The sequence below is a fragment of the Pteronotus mesoamericanus genome, unplaced genomic scaffold (genome assembly GCF_021234165.1).
Source record: "Pteronotus mesoamericanus isolate MK-2021 breed Mesoamerican mustached bat unplaced genomic scaffold, CSHL_Meso_final contig_48, whole genome shotgun sequence".
Lineage (NCBI taxonomy): Eukaryota > Metazoa > Chordata > Mammalia > Chiroptera > Mormoopidae > Pteronotus > Pteronotus mesoamericanus.
Genome location: NW_026555180.1, coordinates 3094951 through 3114683, shown reverse-complemented (window position 1 = coordinate 3114683; position 19733 = coordinate 3094951). Strand labels below are relative to the sequence as shown.

The 19733-nt window shown below is 38.6% G+C and overlaps 1 protein-coding gene across 39 annotated transcripts in view; it reads left to right on the top strand.

Moving 5' to 3' along the window:
• MAP4K4 (mitogen-activated protein kinase kinase kinase kinase 4) overlaps window positions 1-19512 on the top strand; it is a 234604-nt gene extending 215092 nt beyond the window's left edge. For 20 of the 39 annotated variants that reach the window (XM_054578022.1, XM_054578017.1, XM_054578013.1 and 17 more), the window contains 7 exons: window positions 3568-3711; window positions 7794-7928; window positions 10632-10732; window positions 12358-12507; window positions 13063-13222; window positions 13990-14129; window positions 15971-19512. In XM_054578022.1, the coding sequence (XP_054433997.1) occupies window positions 3568-3711; window positions 7794-7928; window positions 10632-10732; window positions 12358-12507; window positions 13063-13222; window positions 13990-14129; window positions 15971-16054 (914 nt within the window). In that variant the 3' untranslated portion in view covers window positions 16055-19512. Of the gene's footprint in view, window positions 1-3567; window positions 3712-7793; window positions 7929-10631; window positions 10733-12357; window positions 12532-13062; window positions 13223-13989; window positions 14130-15970 lie in introns of all 39 variants that reach the window. The other 19 variants (XM_054577997.1, XM_054577986.1, XM_054578023.1 and 16 more) reach the window with 1 other exon arrangement.
• Window positions 19513-19733: the final 221 nt, after the last annotated feature.

Genomic DNA, 19733 nt, shown 5'->3' with positions numbered 1-19733 from the left:
ATATAGTTTGTTGTAAGATCCTGATAGTTTCTCTGCAGTGTCTCATTGTTATCTTTGAGCTTGCTGAGCTCATTGAGCTTCCTTAGGACCATTGTTTTGAATTCAGTATCTGGTGGTTCCCTTTCCTCTATTTCATTTAGCTCTCTCTGTGGGGATTCCTCTCTTCAGCTCATTTGGTGGGAACTTCTTTTTCTTCCCATTTTTGTGAGAGTCTGTTCGGTAATTTATTTATTTTTGCTTCTGCTTCAGTTGGGCTGTCTAGATTTCCTAACTTTGTGAATTAAACTCTATGGTATTAGGTAAGTCTTTTATTCATTCATTCATTCATTCATTTTTCTTTAGTTTTCTTTCTCAGCTTGGCTCTGATGATGTCAGTTGTTGACCCTATATGATCTTGGGTCGTTTGTTTGAGCTTTCCAGAAGTCTATTGTCTGTGTCTGACTCCTGCTTTGGGCAGCTCTGTGACCCCTTCAGTCAGGGGTCCACTATTTCTGTGGATCACTTTGCACTCTCACGCTGGCTCCTTGAGCGCGCTCTGAGGCCCAATAGGATCTCCAGCCCGTCTGGGCACTTATTCGCCCAACCTCAGGCACTTGTGTTGGTGCCCGCGCCCAGTGGGCACCCCGGGACCGGTCAGTTTAGGGTCTTCTATTGTGTGCTTTCTCTTCTTCTGACTCTTCGGGAGCATCGCCTGCCCTTGCCAAATGGAGACTACGGAAATGGGAAGAAGTCAGCTCCCTGACTCTCCGGTTAATCCTGTCTCCAGTCTCTCCTCCAGGGACTCTGGGCAGCTCTGTGACCCCTTCGACCCGGGATCCACTATTTTTGAGGATAGCTTTGCACTCTTGGGCCCACGCGGGTTGGTTTACGCCTGCCCTCGCCCATCTGCGCACTCCCTCGCAGGCCCCGTCGGCGCGAGTGTGCGCCCCTGCACTGGGTGGTTTTGGGCTGTCTGTTGTGTGCTTTTCAGATTTTGGCTCTTTGGGGGTGTGGTCTGTTCCTTCACAATGGAGACTACGAAAGAAGAAGGAGTCCAGACTCCTCGTTTCCTCCTCCCATTCTTTCCCCAACACCTCTGTCTTCGGTCTCTCCTCAGGGGTCTCTGAGCAGTTCTGTTACCCCTTCTGCCAGGCATCCACTATTTCTGCGGACCGCGTTGTAATTGTGGGCCATCTGGCTCGTCCGTCCGTGCCGCCCTCCTTCTGCTTCTTTGCGGGTACTTCCTCCTAGTTCAAAATGGAAACTACCTAATGGGGAGGGAATTGGGACTCCCCTGTTCCTCCTCCCGTTTTTTCCCCTGCGCCTCCGTCTCTAGTCTCTCCCCAAGGCTCTCTATGCAGCTGTGTGAACCCTTAGGCCAGGGATCCTCTATTTCTTCCAGCTCATCTGCACTTAGCCCCCCAGCTCAAACGCGCACAAGCTGTGTGCAGAGCACACAAAAGGGAGGTTAATTTGTTCCCTTATGCCTGAGCCAGATGGTAGCTGCAGAGTGGGAGGTGAGTTATCAGCTGGGCTCCGCCAGCCACCATCTCAGTTCTCTTCACAGAGTTTTCCTCACCAATCTTTTCCCAGGCACCAGCCCACTGTGCTGCCGTCTCTACCCAGAGATCAAGGAGGGTGGCTGCCACAGCAAATTTCTGTCTTGGCCCTTTAAATGTCTCTTTGCATCCCCAGCCGCCTTTCTCTGGCAGAGAGCCCCCCTGAGCTTTTCGGGGTTGTGTTTTGTCTGTTTGTTTTCCTGGTTTTAGCTCCCGTAGTCTATGGGTCCCTGCTTATGGTTCAGGCCCTGTTCTTCTCAGGGGGCTCCAACTGGCCGTTTCAATGTCCCTCTGGTGCTGGTGCCTGAGGGTGCCCAGCCCACCCTCTCGAGCCTCCACCGCACTTCTCACCCATTGGGATGTGTGAGAGTCAAATCCACTCTCCGGGGCTCCAAGGCTACTCTCCCTCTATTGTTCTGTTGTTTTCCAGGTGATTTCTCCACTATTTAGTCTCAATTCCTGTTTGGTCTTGGGAGGAGGTCAGGGTGAGTCCCATTCACTCCTCCGCCATCTTCCTCTTCTCTCTGATTTCTTCTTTTGTCTCATTATTGACCCCTTCATTGTTTAATAGCATGCTGTTCTGTCTCCATGAGTTTGAATGTTTTTGAGTTTTTTCCTGGAGGTTGGTTTCTAGTTTCAAGACCTTGTGGTCCAAGAAAATGCTCGTTATATGATTTAGTTTTCTTGCGTTTGTTGAGGCTTGTTTTGTGGTCTGTCTTTGAAAATATTCCATGTGCATTTGGAATGAATGTGTATTTTGCTTCTTTGGGATGAAAGGTTCTATGTATATCAGTTGATTTAATGCGCCATTCAGTTCCATAATATCCTTGTTGATGATCTGTTTGGAAGACCTATCCATTGTTGACAGTGCCATGTTAAAATCCCCTAGTGTCAGTACATTGCTATCTATATTTCTCTTGATATTCTCGAAGATTTTCCTTATATATTTGGGTGCTCCTATGTTGGGAAGGTAGGATTTTTGATGTGCATTAATAAGAAAGTGGAGGGGAAGGTGTTGTAGCAGTCTCAGTTAAGGTCTCTGTTCATTAGATTTTTGTTTTAATATGGACAAAGCCTGAAGTAGGGTGTAAGCAGAAGGAAAGAAAAAGAAGCAGGTCCCTCTGGTTTGGGTGATAAGTTTGTCTAGTTTGAGGGAGTGGTTCTGGGAGAGGTTGGTGCTGTTAATGGAAATGGTAACAGTTGACATGCTGGTGTCAGCAGAAATTTACAGCAGGTAGAAAGCAGAGATTTCTTTCTGGGTGGGGAATGAGGTAGGAGTTGATAGTTCTGAGATGCTACTGCAGCAGATAAGCAGCAAAGGAAATGTCAGTATTTAAGGAGAGAAGATGTGTGGAAGTGAGGAGGAAGGAGAGGAATGCAGCTGGGGAGAGTGTAGAGACATTCAACATGCTATCAGAAAGCTGGCATGGTCCCATGGGGAGGTCACAGTATGTTAATATTACTGAGAAACTGAGTGACAGAGGACAATGCATATCTTTGTTTCTTGATGAGGGAGAATGGTCTTTAAGAAAACCTTTAACTGAGTGATTGAAGCCAGATTGTCATGAACTGTTAAGCATTTAATGGCTATACATAGCCATTCCGATGAAAATAATGATAGATAATAGAAGCATCGGAGATCATGGTATGAGACACAAAGGTTTGTTCAGATGTCTACTGTGGCAAACAAGGTGCAGAATCTCTCATACCAAGGAGACTGTGGGCTCAAAACATTCTGGGGAGATGAGGAAGCACAGGAACTGGCGGAGTTTGGAAGAAGTCAGAGTCATGAGGCTTGCTCACTTTCACCCTTATGGCCTTTTTTATGTTTAATTAAATTATTTCACTGTTACTTCTGTATGGTGATTTCTTGCAGTTTCATTACTTTAACCTGTTGCTCTTCTAAGCATTTGCTTTTGTGGGTGGTTAAGGGCACACTCTGCCAAGTAGGTGGTGTTATCCTTTCCATACAGCAGGCTGTCTGCCAAGCATGGTGTAAAGTTTATGCCTTTCTGTGTCCTTGAAACAGGAGTGAATTTGTTAGTGGGTACCGAAAGTGGCCTGATGCTGCTGGACAGAAGTGGCCAAGGGAAGGTATATCCTCTGATCAACCGAAGACGATTTCAGCAAATGGATGTCCTTGAAGGCTTGAATGTCTTAGTGACTATATCTGGTAGGTATTGTTTGGTAAAGCAGGATTATAGTACCGTTTGAAACATAGTACTTCCCAGCACTAAGATTCATTTAGCTCATTTTCTGAAGTAATGTCTAAATGAGACCGTAGGGTAATTTTATGATAATGTGGTAGGAAAATTTACTCAGAGGGGACCCAAATGTGCAACTTAACCTGGGCCTCCTCTTAAGAGCTGTCTTAAAAGGCACAGGAGCATTCGTTTTGTAATTGACATCTCCCAAATGACCCATACACTGTTCTCTGTTGGTTGCTGGGTTTAATTTGGCTCATCCAGTTCATAGGTTTGGGTTCACTTCCTCCATGGTATTCTTTCATGCAAAAGAAGCTATTCCTTGCCGTGATAGTAAATGTAATGTATTTTTTCTTACATCAATTAACACTTTAAGTTTCTTTTCAGAAAGCACTTTTTAAGTAAGATACAATAAATGGTCATTATTCAGAAAGAAACTACTGTAGAAAAGCAGTAAGAGAAATAAAAAGGGAAGATAACATGTATTGATTTCTCAGTTTTTGACTCGCAATCTTTTACACTTATGTACACTCAAAATACCCACTTACAAAGGGAAAAAAACCTGTGTAAAAAATGTTTATGAACTATTTCAAACATCCAGAGAAGAATAATGAGAAAATATGACACCCATGTACTGACGAACTGGTTTTAGTAGATGTTAAAACACTGTTGTACACAGTTAGTCCCTTCCACTCACCCATGGAAACCACTGTCCTCAAGTTAGAGCTGGTGTTACTGATCTAAACCATGTAGCCTGCTCTTCCAGTGTCATTAAACATTCTTTCATTATATTCATTTTACATGGCTACCAAGTATTTCTTTGCACAGATATGTTACTATTTACTTATCTTCTGCTCTAAGTCTTTTGGTTTATCTTTTCCCCCTTTTATGTAAACATTGTTTACAAACATTTTTGTAGCTTACTTAACTTTGGCCATAGATATCCATTTTTCATAGATCATAATTTCCTATTAATTTGTATTAGTGCTGGGAATCAAGAGTATATAAAATTATAAGACTTTAAATGGGTCTTCTAATAACCAGTAGTGATTTTAATTTAGTTACCTACTAACTCAAGCTTGTTATATTTGTTTATATGTAACAAGTTTCTTGCAGTTACTTTAGTTTTCAAGTAAAGGTGTTGAAATACAAAAGTTTCACCGTCACACTTAAGTGAGAAAACAACCATTTTAAACTTGAGTGTTGATGGGGGTGGAAAAATAGAAAAATAGAAATAGAAAAATAACTCTGCATCTAAAATAACTCTGAAATAAAAAAATAACTCTGCAACTAAAAATGATCTCAACTTCATTCTTGACTAAGTGAACATGATGATTCATGGGGATTGATAAACAGTTGATACCAGTGATAATTTTTTTGGTCTAATTTTTTAAATTTTTCTTTAGTAGCTTTTAATAGCTTTTAAAGTCATAAAAGTAATACATATCTTCTGTAGGAAGCTTCCAAAATAGAAAAATTTAGGAAGAATAAATGTAACCCTATCTTGGGAATAACTTTTACTAACATTTTATTGTATTTTCTTCTCTTTTCTATAAATATATCTCACAACATGGGAATAAAACCCTGTGCATAAAATGATGTGGTCTTTGTTTCACTTAACATGTTAACTATTTTCCACATTTAGTATTTTCCCAAATTCTTAAAACTTAGAAAGAAGTATAAGGCATAGTATAAAAAGTGTACAGCTCAATAAATTGTCACAATTAGAATTCATCCATGTGGCCCCCACCCTGGTAAAGAAACAATCTGAGCACCCCAGAAGCTCCCTCATGCTACCTGCCAGCCACAGACAGCCCTCTTTTCCCCCACAGGGAAGCATGGCCCTGACTTTAACACCTTAGATTGGTTTTGCCTTCATTGAACTAAAGTCATATAAACAGTAAAATGATAGGTATTCCTTTGTGTCTGGCTACTTTTTTTTTAAGTAGTTTTTAGGTTTACAGAAAAATTGAGCAAAAAGTGTAGACAATTCCCATACTATTCCCCAGCCACTCCCAGTTTCTCCTATTATCTTGCATTGACTTAGTACATTTGTTACAATTGATGAATCAATTATTAACTAATGTCCATAGTTTACATTAGGGTTCACTCTTGGTGTACATTTTGTGGATTCTGACAAATACATAATTATCCACCATTACAGTATCAAACAGACTTCAGAGCCCCTAGAAACAACTGATCTTTTTTACTATCTCTATATTGCCTTTTCCTCACTATTATAGAGGGAATCATACAGTATGTAGCCTTTTCAGACTGTGTTTGATTTCCAATTTCCAATTGCTTTTACAAGTATATAGGAAATCCATTGACTTTTATGTATTAACATAATATTTTGCAACCTTGTTATGATCACTGTTAGTTCTAGGAAGTTTTTGCTAATTGTTTGACACTTTCTACCTAGACAGTCATATCTTCTGCAAACAAAGGTAGTTTTATTTCTTTCTTCCCAGTCTGTAAACCTTTTATTTCCTTTTCTTGTCTTATTGCAATAGAAGACATTCAGTGTGATGTTAATAGGAGTGGTGAGAGGGGACATCCTTCCCTTCCTTTCCTGATCTTAAGGGGAAAGTATCTGGTTTCTCACCATTAGGTATGATGTTAGCTGTAAGTTTTAGGTAGATGTTCTTCATCAAATTGCAGCAGTTCCCCGTTATTTCTATTTGCCTGAGGTTTTTTTTCTTTTATCATGAGATGAGTGTTAGGTTTTTGTCAAATGCTTTTTCTGCATCTATTCATATGGTCATAGACCTTTTTTTTTTTTTTTTTTTTTTTTTTTTGGTTTATAGTGGTATTTTTTTCCTCTTTATTCTTACGTACAACCACATCACAATTTATTCACTCATTCTGCTATTGATAAACATTCATCATTCATGTTATTTTCTATTTTGGACTGTTATGAACATTGCTGCTCTGAACATTCCTGCTCAAGTATTTAGGGGACCATATACACACTTGTATATTGGGAGAGAAATTACTGCATCATAGCAGGGTATACATTTTGTATATCCTAGTTTAGTGGATAATACCAACCTTTTCAAAGTGATTCTAACAGTTTATGACACTAATTTCTGAAATTTCTAGTTATTCCACATGTTTCCTGCTTTCAGTATTTTTGCTCTTTTTAATTCTAGACACTGAGAGGTATATGAAATTGTATTTCATTATGGTTTTAATATACATTTATGACTGACTATTGAAAGCAAATATCTCTTTATGTATCTGTGAGATAACTTTTTTTGCTTATTCTAGTTGCTTACCCAGTTTTTTTGTTGGGTTATCTTCTAATTGATTTATAAGAGATCTTTACAGATTCTAGATGTGAGTCCTTTTTCAGCTTTGTAAGTTACACACATCTCCAATTAATGGCTCGCCTTTTGCTGGATTCAGGTCTCACTTGGGTGATTTATTTAACCCTTGTGCTATCAAATGGTAAATAACAGCTCTGTTGGAAGGTTTTGAGAATCAGATGACATAATACATGTAAAATTATCTTACAGGCTCTCTTGATTGTATTGTTGTGAAGGTATTTGTATTACTTTGGTTTATTGATACTGTTCGTCCACATAAGTGCGAGTTCTTTATTCTTTTAAAATCTCTCCTTTTAGTCCTGGCTGGTGTGGCTATGGATTGAGTGCCAGCCTGTGAGCCGAAAGGTTGCTGGTTCAATTCCCAGTCAGGGCCCATACCTGGGTTGTGGGCCGGGTCCCCAGATGGGGGCGTGCAAGAGACAACTGACCAATCCATGTATCTCTTGCACATTGATGTTTCTTTCCCTTTCTCCCTCCCTTCCCCTCTGTCAATAAATAAATAAATACTTTTTTAAAATCTCCCCTTATAGCTCATGATAATTCTTGAGTTTCATAAGTCCATCCAAATAGCTTGAATTTGGTTTCTAGTAAAATTGATACAAAATGGTTCCCTTTGGCTGTGATATTTATTGTTTATTGAGGTTTCTTTTGGTTACTGTGCTTATTGATGATGATAACTACTTTTGAATATATGTGTAAAATATTTGTATTTGTTTTGCTAGGCAAAAAGGATAAGTTACGTGTCTACTATTTGTCCTGGTTAAGAAACAAAATCCTTCACAATGATCCAGAAGTTGAGAAGAAGCAGGGGTGGACAACTGTCGGGGATTTGGAAGGATGTGTACACTATAAAGTTGGTGAGTTCCAGGACAGTCATAAGGGTTTTGTTCTTCCAGGATTTAATTAGTTCATTTGAAATTCTCCTGTTCTTTGAACAGATATCTCACTCTGCCCTCTGTCTGTCTCATCCATGCAGCTCATCTTGTGAGAGAGTCTTTTCACCCTTTCTCTTTGACAGTTCACAATCTTCTCTGTAAGATGTGGTTCCAAGTAAACTTTTAAGAAAGCCTTGCCAAAGGAAAGCCAGTCTATTTGGAGTTCCCCTTTGTGCTTCAGGCTTATTCTCCATTTAAAAGACTGAGGACTAAGGAGTCCTTGGCAGTCTGATAGAATGTATGAGATTTGCCCCAGGAGCTATCATTGTTATTTTGGATTAAGAGCATTGTGCAAAGCTACTCTGCTCTTAGCCAGTAAGTGAATCTAGTTGGCCACTCAGCATCACATGGCAACTGTGTTTTTTTCTTTGTGGAATGCATTCTGTGGTTCTCATGAAATCATATCTCACAAGAATGAAACAAAAGTATGTGTATAAAAATAAAATATCAGTACAAAGTTTGAAAATAATGGAGCTTAGTCAAATTAAAGTTTTATGGGAGAGGTGATATACTCTAACATATCATTTGAAGTGGGAAGTTGAGATCACCAAATGGTCTATAAGACTTACTAATGTAAGGGATCTAGTGAACATGATTTCTGCTTATATGATTTTTTTTCTGTATTTATGAAAATGTATACTATAGTTCTCTGCTCTCAGGGATGTTACAGCTCTTGATACTATTTTCTCATTTAAGTAGTCTGTCCACAACCCTCAGTTCATTGGTTAATAATGATTATAGGAGCCACCCCACTATTAGAATGATTCTAAGTGATATCAAAAAATAATACTGTCACCTTGGTATAGATTTTGGGATTAGAATTTTCTTTGTTATGTGTATATGAAACAGTTTTACTTGTTGAGGTAGAACTGAAATCATCCAAGGTTAAATTTAATGAAAAAGCTCATAAAGAGCTGAAATGTTATGAATAGATTATCCTACAGAGGGAGCTAGAGGCAGATGTATTAGAGGGAAAGTGGTTTTTCATAAAAAAAAGAAAAACAACCACCCTCAGTCTTCTCATTCCTGCATAATGAATCACAACATTTTCTGGAGATAATGACTGTGTGATACCATTCATTTGTTATTTTTATACATTTAACAAGTTGTATTCATTTTATCAAGACCTGTGCTGTACTGTGTAAGCAGGTGTGCTATTTAAATTTATATTTAAATTAATTAACATGAAATAAACCTCAAAATTTATTTTTTCATTGGCATTAGTACATTTCAAGGACCTGATAGCCACATGTAACTAGTCACTGTCAAGTTAAACAATACAAGTATAAAGCTTTTCCAAAGTCACAGAAAATCCAATTAAATAGCACTAGTTCGGACAACCTTTTGTAATCTTTTGTGTCTTAATATTAATGTCAGAACTATTTGGAAGTGACAGTATATGGACTTTAACAAGGAGAGGTATCAAGTTAACAAGTAGTCTCATATACAAAGGAAGAGTCAAGTCATAGTGTGAGTTTAGATAACTTGTAAAGAAACTGGAGGGTCTGATCAGAAGTCACATGTGCTCAGGGCCCCTCAGCGTGTCTGTTTTTAAGCAGAATTACCTGGCTGTGAGAGACCTAAAACAGCTGTGTAAAGGAGGAATTTGTGTGCACACACATGTGTCAGTGTGTGTACACTGCGGTATGTGTGTTATGTGGGTGCACTGCAGTGTACCTGTGTGGGGGGATGTGTGAACGTGTATGTTTGTGCTCATTGTGGGTATCATTGTGAGTGCATATGTGTGGATGTGTGCATGTGTGTATACATATATTTTTACAAGTTGAAGATTTTCTTTTTTCCAAATGTTTTAAAGATTTTATTTATTTTTAGAGCAAGGGGAAGGGAGGGAGAAAGAGACGGAGAGAAACATCAATGTGTGGATGCCTCTCACATGCCCCCGACTGGGGACCTGGCCCGCAATTTAGGCATGTGCCCTGACTAGGAATTGAACCCACAACTCTGGTTTGCAGGCTGGCACTCAATCCACTGAGCCATACCAGCCAGGGATGGAGATTTTCTTTACTACTATTCTTTTGGTATACAGCTTTTGGAACGATCCTAGCAATTATCACCTCTATAGCTCAAGAAGTGATTTGAAGTGACACTTGTTCTTATACACAGAAATAGATAGAATTCACACTCGGTCAATGAATATTTTGGTATAGCCTTCTATGTTCCTCAGTCTGTAAGCTCCATGTAGGACTCAGAAGAGGCCATGGGAGTGATCTACCTCTTTATGTGATTCAGAAGCTTCTTGACTGATGAGTCTCAGTTATTCTTTTCAAGTAACACTGAGCCCATGAGACTTTAGGGTGGTATGGCTGGCATTGCTCTTGATAGTTAAATACTTGCGACATAAGATTAGGAACATTAGTGAAAGTACTCAGTGGTGGTAACCAGAGTATTGGAATTGAGTCCAACACAGCATCAAGAACTATAGGAACAGGAGGAATTACACATTAAAGAACTTGAAAAGGAAATTGTAAAGCTTGATCTCGATCAACATTTTTGACTTGTTGGTTTGGATGAACTGGAAGTCGTTTTTATAAAGTTTGAAAGACAACCAAAAGAATTTAGAGTTCCATGTTGATACTGACTTGTTTCTCTCATTTGTTTTTTCAGTAAAATATGAAAGAATCAAATTTCTCGTAATTGCCTTGAAGAATTCTGTGGAAGTTTATGCATGGGCACCCAAGCCATATCACAAATTTATGGCCTTTAAGGTAACAACATCAGGTGCACTTAAAAGTAGCATTATCCATGCACACGTGACCAGGGAATAATTTTAAAGGCTCTGAACAGTTAAAACTGATCATTTAAAAGTTGCCTACTAATAGAGTGCTTAACTTTTCATAAGAGTGGCCATTTCTAATGTCATAGCCTAGCTATCTGCTTTCAAGTCCTCAGAGTGTGAGATGGAGAGGGCTGAATGTTGTGTAGATGCTGTGATCAATGTGCCAATATGTTAACAACGGAAAAGACAAAATAACACCACCTCCATTTAAAAAACTGACCCTGACCTTCCACCTAAAGTCATGGATATACATGTATAAATCTTTAGATAACAAAAAAGTATCCAACAATTGACAGCTTTAAGGTATATATTCAAGAGTACTAATCAAATTAATTAATTTAAAGTATATATTCAGTAAAGTACTAATTAAAAATTAAATTACAAAAAGTCTGAAGGACAAGGAATGAGTAGCATTACAACTTAAATAGAAAAGGAGATTAAAATATGTATAATGTACTGCTTTCATTTAAAGAAAATTGTAGAAAAATATTAACATTTACTTTATATGGATATTTTTATTTATAGTTAATATTTATATTTTTATATTTATAAATTATAGTATTTATAAATATATTTATATTTGTACTAAATACCTATGTATGAAATTTTTAATTAAAATGATATTAATGTGACATTAGATCCTATAAATAACTTAATAACATAATTTCTAATATTAGGCACTAAACCTTGAGCATAGTCCCTGGGACTGTTTAGTGGAGGGTAAGAAATTAAGATGTTTTCATCCATAATGATTCTATTTACTTATTTTTAAAAATATTTTTGGTATATTTTATTCAGGATAAGCTTTAATTATTTGGAAAATTGACATATTTAGATTGCTTATTGCTTAATTCCCAGTTAGGCAGGCTAAATGGGATTGTCACATTTGCTTCAAAAATAAATCTATGTATTATTGAATGAAAGTAATTCATTATAAATTACAGTGATCTTCTGATATCTGTTCTTAATAAATTCTTTATTTTACAGATACTGTACTAGTTGCTATTAATACCTTATTTCAATCTGTGTTGTGAGCTGTAGGTACTGATATTAATGAAGAACTAAGGCCATCCCGGCCTTTATATTGCAGCCCTTTGTCACTATACCATTCTAGTTGGAATGAAAGTAGAAGTCTAATAATGTCAAATAGAAGTCAAATAGTTACTGGGATAATTATGCCGATAAGATTCTCAGTGACTCCTACAACTCCTCCTCTTTGTGCATTGTCTGCCTCTGAAGAGTTGAATAGCATGCTTTAGAAAGTCCTGATTATTTCATCTTCATGTTTTTCTCACTAAGACATACAACAGAATAGTAAGTGACAGAGCAGAATTCTTGGGATACGTAGGGAGAATTTGGAACATGGCTTCTGGAAGAAGTGTTTTCTAAGTTCTTGTTAACAAACAAAAGCATGATAAATTAAAAACATACTTTTAAAGTATTGTTACCTTTGGTTGTAACTTGGGCTTGGCTTCTCTAGTTTGACCTATTAGAAATAAGGTCTACTTCATCTTACTGCTTCCCTCTTGATTACTTGTTTGTACTTGTTTGTAGTCGTTTGGAGAATTGGTACATAAGCCATTACTGGTGGATCTCACTGTGGAGGAAGGCCAGAGGTTGAAAGTGATCTATGGATCCTGTACTGGGTTCCATGCTGTTGATGTGGATTCAGGATCAGTCTATGACATTTATCTACCAACACACGTAAGAAAGAACCCACACTCTATGGTTGGTTGACTGGCTTCATTTTGTTTTGACTTTTTCTTTACTCTGCTTAGTGAACTAACACAAGCAGGGATTCCTTACCTCCCCTTGTGTGGGGGTGAGTATTTAAGTGCCACGCCATTGTCATAGCTCCATGCTCTGAGACAAGTGGAAATGGTCTCTCCTGGCTCCTCTGAAGCCCTCCTGAAACCTCTTAGCCCTGGCTTTGACTAACATGGGATGGATTGGGGCAGTTGCAAATAAGTCAGAAAATCCCTGGTTTGGGAGTGATTTGAGGAACGTAGTTTCTTAAATGGAACCTACAATCTTAATGTGTTCCAAGGACCTCAGAAAATGTGAACTCAGAGTATATGACCTGTAAAAGGTAGACTTTGGGATATAGATTGCATTTGATTTTCCAAAATGTTATCCAGTTGCTGTATTTATCTCTAGGAATATGAACTAGTGCATTCTCCGAGACAGTCTTGGTGAGAACTTTTGCAGGATAGAAATAGCCACAAACCTGCTTCCCTGTACTTTGTTCCTGTTCTCTAGATCCAGTGTAGCATCAAACCCCATGCAATCATCATCCTCCCCAACACAGATGGGATGGAGCTTCTGGTGTGCTATGAAGATGAAGGGGTTTATGTGAATACCTATGGAAGGATCACCAAGGATGTGGTCCTGCAGTGGGGAGAGATGCCAACATCTGTAGGTATGTATCACTCAGAGGAGAAGGCAGCATTTGTAAAAGTAGAGCTTTCTCTAAAACTGCATGTGTTTATCAACAGAGTAGTTGGTAATAGGTGGTGGAAAGTGAGATTGTAGACCATGGGACTATCTTAGAACAAAACTCAAGTAATTATTGAACACTTTTTAAGACTCTTGTTATTGACAATCCTTTATTTAATCCTTACGGCATTCAGGAAAAGTAGGACAGATGTTGTTGACTGATTGTGGCAAGTAAAGGGAGACAGAGAAAGGTATGTGATTTGCTTCTTGTAAGTGGCAGACCCACAACCAGAGACACAACCTCTTGTATCCTGAAATGCATTCATGAAGAAAGATGCAGAAATGATAGTGGATAGATGACATTTTCATGGCTTTAAGTTTATATCCTCAAACAATTTTGGTTTTGTTGCAGTTAAGTCATTGTCTCTGTCTAATTGTCATTTCTTCTTCCTGCCTCCTTTCATGACTGATTTGATGAAAATATGAGCAGTAAACTGTAAACTCATTGGGTCATTGCTCAAGATAAGGAAGAAGTGACTCAAGGAAATTAATAGATTCAACCATTGATTCAGATTACAGTTTCCCAGGATAGAACAAAAGTTTACAAAGGCAGAGTTCCTTAAAACAAATACTCTTAAATGCTAGATGTTGGGGGTGGGGGGGATTGGAGAGAGAGAATGTGTTAACAGCAGCATCTTTTCATGGCTGTTTCCTTATCTTTGACAATACGTGTTTTTCCCTCTCAAAAAGCATATATTCGATCCAATCAGACAATGGGCTGGGGAGAAAAGGCCATAGAAATCCGGTCGGTGGAAACTGGTCACCTGGATGGTGTGTTTATGCACAAAAGGGCTCAAAGACTGAAATTCTTGTGTGAACGCAATGACAAGGTAATGGTGTCCTTATAGATTGTTTTTAGTTACTACTGTCTTTTAGCAATGGTTTGTTTTGCATGGAGTTTGGTGAAGCTTCTCCTTGGGGTTTTGATAGATTCTGAAATAATTTCATCAAGGAACTTTGTAGTAGTGGATTTTTAGACCTGTTTATGGGGTTTGGGATAGTGTGTGTGTGTGTGTGTGTGTGTGTGTGTGTGCGTGTGTGCGCGCGCGCAAGGAACTTTCTAGTAGTGGATTTTTAGACCTGTTTATGGGGTTTGGGATAGTGTGTGTGTGTGTGTGTGTGTGTGTGTGTGTGTGTGTGTTTCCTATGAGGAGATAGAGACATATCTTTGCAGAAATTATCATATAGAGTGTTTTAAAAACCCCATTAGGTGACCTTCCTAGACTGTGTTTGGCTTAGGTATAGGGCAGTTCAAAGCAGCCAGGCTTAAATGGATGGGGTTCTTTTGTGATTAGAAGAAACCACCCATGCAGATTTGGGGAGGGTAGAAGGTCCCTCTCCCCTGGTGTGTTATCATAAAGATACCACTTGTTAGTCTGCCTTTTGATTAGTGCAGTAATTTCACAGTTTGCATGTCAGAAATGCCTAAGAGTATAAATCATTTTATACAGAAACACAAGTACCTCTTGTAGCTGAGACCCCAGGGCATCCAAGCCCCAGTATAACAACCTTTCTTTTTCAAACTGACCACATCTTTGTTTAATCCTTGTCCTACTCACTCTGCAGGGATTCCCTCCCAAAACCAGCTTTGGAGTGGAGTAGATAGATGACCATGGGTGTTGACTCATCCCTGCCTACTTTGGGAAGGACATCAGCAGGGGAGCTGGTCTTTGCCAAGCCCCACTTTCTATCCTGTTCATTTGGATAAAAGCATGCCTTATTCCCTGAGGCAGCCAATTACAACCTCTTAAGAGGCATCCTTAGAAATTTGCCTCTTAAGAGCATTTCCACCTCTTGCTTCATACGAAAATATAATGAATATCTTAGCAACAAGCCTGTAGGTTGACTTCTCAGATTACAGTGGAGAGCAGTAGATCACTTCGCAGCTGGCCCTCCTGCCCACCCAATTGCATACTCCACACAAAAGCCACATCACAACTGACCCACTTTCTCCTGCAATCCAGAAGGCCATTTATTAATGGAGTAACTTTTTTCTCTACGTAATATCTCCCAGATCTTTTACCTTGAAAATCCATACAACCTCAGACCTTATCCAGGATTTTACCAGCTTTTTGGCTTATATTTTCCAAGTGTATTTAATGTGGCCATGAATATAATATTTTTTGAACTTCTGATACTTAAATAATTTCATCTCTTATGATATCATATTCCCAAGAGTATATTAATAAAAGATACAAAATTACTTTATAGAGTCATGAAATAACTGATATGTTTTTAGCTTAATTTTTTAAAAGAGAAAAATTAGGCTGCTAAGGAGTCCTCCCCATTGGTCATTGAGTTTTCTTAACACATTTGTCTTTTAGAATATGTTTGCAGTAGAAGTAAAAGAAATAAACTAGTTTCAGAAACGTCATTTTTTCCTTTTGAAGTTCTCAAAATATGGCAACGTACAAGGAGTTATTTGACCAGTTAGCCTTCTTATAGTTGTAATAAAAATTGGCTACAGATGATCATTCCTTATGAATTAAAAAATTGATGTCATCCCAGATTTTCTTTTGAAAAGAACATTTTGGATTTCAGCTTCTGCATGTGAAGATGTAGAGATTGTTGGTGGCCTGGGGTTACCTGTCTGGAAACTGCAGGAAACTTTGCTTCTTCAGGCAGTGTTGTGTTTTCACAGTAAACCCCATCTTTTCTCTTGCTCTTGCAGGTGTTCTTTGCCTCTGTTCGGTCTGGTGGCAGCAGTCAGGTATATTTTATGACATTGGGCAGGACTTCTCTTCTGAGCTGGTAGAAGCATGGCAGTGAGGATCACTGGCCTCAGAGTCTTCCAGATCCTGAGTACTTGGAATTCCTGCAACTGGAGCTCAGAGCTGCACCGGGGCAGTCCAGGACAGCTGTGTTGCGCAGACAGCGCCCATGGGATTTTCTCCTTTCGTTCCTCTTCTTCCTACCAGTTTATCCCCAATCCTTTTTTTTTCTTTTTTTTTTTCTTGCTCAAAAATAAATCAAGGCTGCAATGCAGCTGGTGCTGTTCAGATTCTACCATCAGGTGCTATCAGTGTTTTGGATCAAGCATCAAACCAGAGAGCAAATGCCTTTCCTGCAGCTCCAGAATTCCTTGTCTTTGAGTGACTCTGTCATTTGGGTGTCTGAAGGTAGAGACCGTGAAAATGCTGTTGGTTTATTGCAAGTGGGCACAAGGGGGTGTAGAGTGGTGGTCTTAATGAGCAGTTTGCTGAAGTAAGAGCAGATTTAATATAGTAACATTAACAATGTATTTAATTGACATTTCTTTTTTGTAATGTGATAATATGTGGACAAAGAAGAAGGGGCAGGTTTAAGAAGTTAATATTTATAAAATGTGAAAGACACAGTTACTAGGATAACTTTTTTGTGGGCGGGGCTTGGGAGGCAGGATAGGGTGGGTTATGGGTGTCCCATTTTATCTGGATTTTTTTTTTTCTTTTGGCTTCATCATGAACTCAGTCATTTTTCTGTGTACCAGATTTTGCCTAAATCATGAGTAGATAGTTCTTTAAAACGAAAAAAAAAGGAAAAAGAAAATGTGTGCATTTGTCTAATGGCCAGAATTTTGTTGTGTGACAGTATTAGCACTGCCTCAGTTAAGGTTTAATTTTTGCTTAAACCTAGAAGGGCGACAACAGTTTTACCACAGTCCGCACTTGGCGGAGGAAAATTTATTTTTCAACCACATACTATTTTTTTTTGCCTACCTCATTGTTTTTAATGCATTAAGAGGTGGTTTTGTTTATGTTTTTGGAGGAAAACATTAATGTTTAATTTAATCTTAATACCAAAACTATCAGGTTGAAGTTTGACTGTTATTTGTCACAGGTCTCAGTAGGCACATGAGAAATTGTCTCCGAAGATGGGAAATAACCATAGGGCTTCATCATGCTGACTGATGCAATCTTCTTTCTAAGTAGAGAGAGCAGAAAGCATTGTTTTCATATATTAACCTTAGTGGTTGGTGGACCACTGTAGCCTACAACATAAGGGGTCTCATTGTTCTCAGTTCAGGGTTTTGTTAGCAGACAGGTGGTCATATCAGAATAGTCACACAAACTGCTCATTTTTCAGGAACCTTTCCAGGGGGGTGAGGGTATTTCCCTTTTCTAAAAATGCAATGCACTAAAACTATTTTAAGAATGTAGTTAATACTGCTTATTTGTAAGACATCTTCTCCCTTTGTTTTAGGTGTAATATCAAGGCCCTGGATTTTCTCATTCTTTCACTTGTTCTCTTGTTTTCTTTCTGTTTCTTAAACCAACTTCATGAATATGTTCATGACATTGTAATAAATACCTTGGGTGATAATTTGTTTCTTGGCTCCATGGTCACTCAGTTCCTCCAAGGGTAGCAGTCTCTTGGGAAAGGAACAAGCCTCAGCATCATAGTTCTGCCATCTTCCTTTTTCCTGTTGGGTTCTAAGTGGGAGGACTTTATGAGGGCTGCTTTGAACTCTGCACCAAACAGAAGTTTAGTGTTTCATAGGCTTAATCCTTCTTTGTGGTTAGTTTTCTATTATAACATGAAGATGGAGAACTTACCTCCCCAAAATATAAGTCATTTGCACCTATTTGCCAAGGCTGTGCCCAGCATTCTGATCTTATTTGGCATCCACTTTGACCACTGTTACCCTCTTTCTCCTGGCTTGGCATTTTTGCCAAAGGCTATTCTTTGAATTATGAAAATCTAGTAAAAAATAAATGCACTCACAAATGCAATAACAACAGCTGATTGTACATACTCATAAAGGCAAGATACACTTGAGAAAGCACTCCTTTCTTTTGGAAGGACAAGGCAATGGAAATGATTTGTCCATTTGTATGACTTTGGAGTAATGCTGATGTCCAAAGTAGAAAAAACTAGTTCTTTTCAACTAATTTGTTGTTAACATAGAGAAGAAGATTGAAGAATTAATCTCACCTTTGGAAGGGACTTTTGAGATAGACTAGGTTCCACCATCACAGGACTTGACTCAAAACCAAATCATTGTTGGAGATTTTCTATACATTTTGGCTTTTCAAGTAAGATACAATGTGCCACCATGAACATGTATATGCACCAAGAGAAGAAAGAAGTGGCTATCTGGGTCCATTATACCCCGTCCTCCATGGCTTTGGAGAGGTTAAATTTGGGCAGGTATCTTTGAGAAAATTCTAAACTTCTGATATCAGCATGGAAGAGATGTAAAAGGACAAGGCATCACAGATTTAATTTTCCACATACTTGAACCTCAATATTGATCATGCAAGGGGGTGTCATGCAGATAATGCAGATGGTGTTCCATTGGGATTACTGGCTGTTTAGAACTTGTCAAAAACTGGGTTCTCCCTGAGATGTGATGGGGTCTGAGCGCAAGGCAGAATAGTGCCTGTCCTACTTGCCCCAGTCACCCACCTGACACTCCCTTGGTGTTTGAGTCGAAGAGAATTGAATTCACTGGGGGGCTTCATTTCCTCAGATGGCCCATCCATTTGTCCTTGTGGGGTAGGTTGTCCTCCTTGACTGCGTTGTCACCTTCTTGGCCTCACCACCAAGTCAGCCAAACTGTATTGCTACAGTTTGAAGCAGGTGCCCAATTAGGTTTCTCCATAGAAGACTGTGAGCTGTTAAAATTTCATTCTCTGGAGAAGGGAAGATTTTGTTCCTTTAAAAAGGTAGTGACTTCACAAAAGTGTCAGGACAGCAAAATTACATAAAGGAAGCAGTATTACAGTGATAACCACTAAACATGGAATATTGAAAACGATTATAGCAGTGCTCTTCAAACAAAACACAAATATGTCTACGTTTAATCAAAGCTTTAATAACTAATACCTTTCTGTATTTAAATCAGAGTAACTTTGTATTCAGTGCAGTGTTTTTACTTTTTCCTCATGCCCATGTTATGGTGGAGAAAATGTTTACAAAAATGGTTTTGTTACACTAATGTGCATCACATATTTATGGTTTATTTTTAATTGACTTTTTTAATGGGTTATATAGGTTTTCCTCATAGTTGTAGTTCACTTGTGGTGATTCATATCCCTAATTTTGCCAACTATAAATTTGTTAAACAGAAATACAAATGACAGATTGCATTAAATTTACTAATCCTAGAACTGCAAAGCAGATTGGTGGCAAGTACACAGCCTTCTTTTTATTTTCAGTGCTAACTTGTTTTCTCTGTATTATGAAAATTACTGTTGTTCCTCCCCTTTTTTCATTAAATAAAGTAAAAATGGCACCTAGTATCTGTGGCATGAGTTTCAAATATATTCTGACCCTTCAGAATGTTTTCTTCCTGTCAGGATCTATATTTTATGCACACCACCTGCCCCAATGCCACCCCAGCTCCAGTGGGTGACTTCCATATCCTGCCATCTCCCATAGCAGCAATTGCCTAAGGGATCACCAGACATGGGCCATGAAAGTGACAAACATTTGTTCAAAGATCTTAGAAT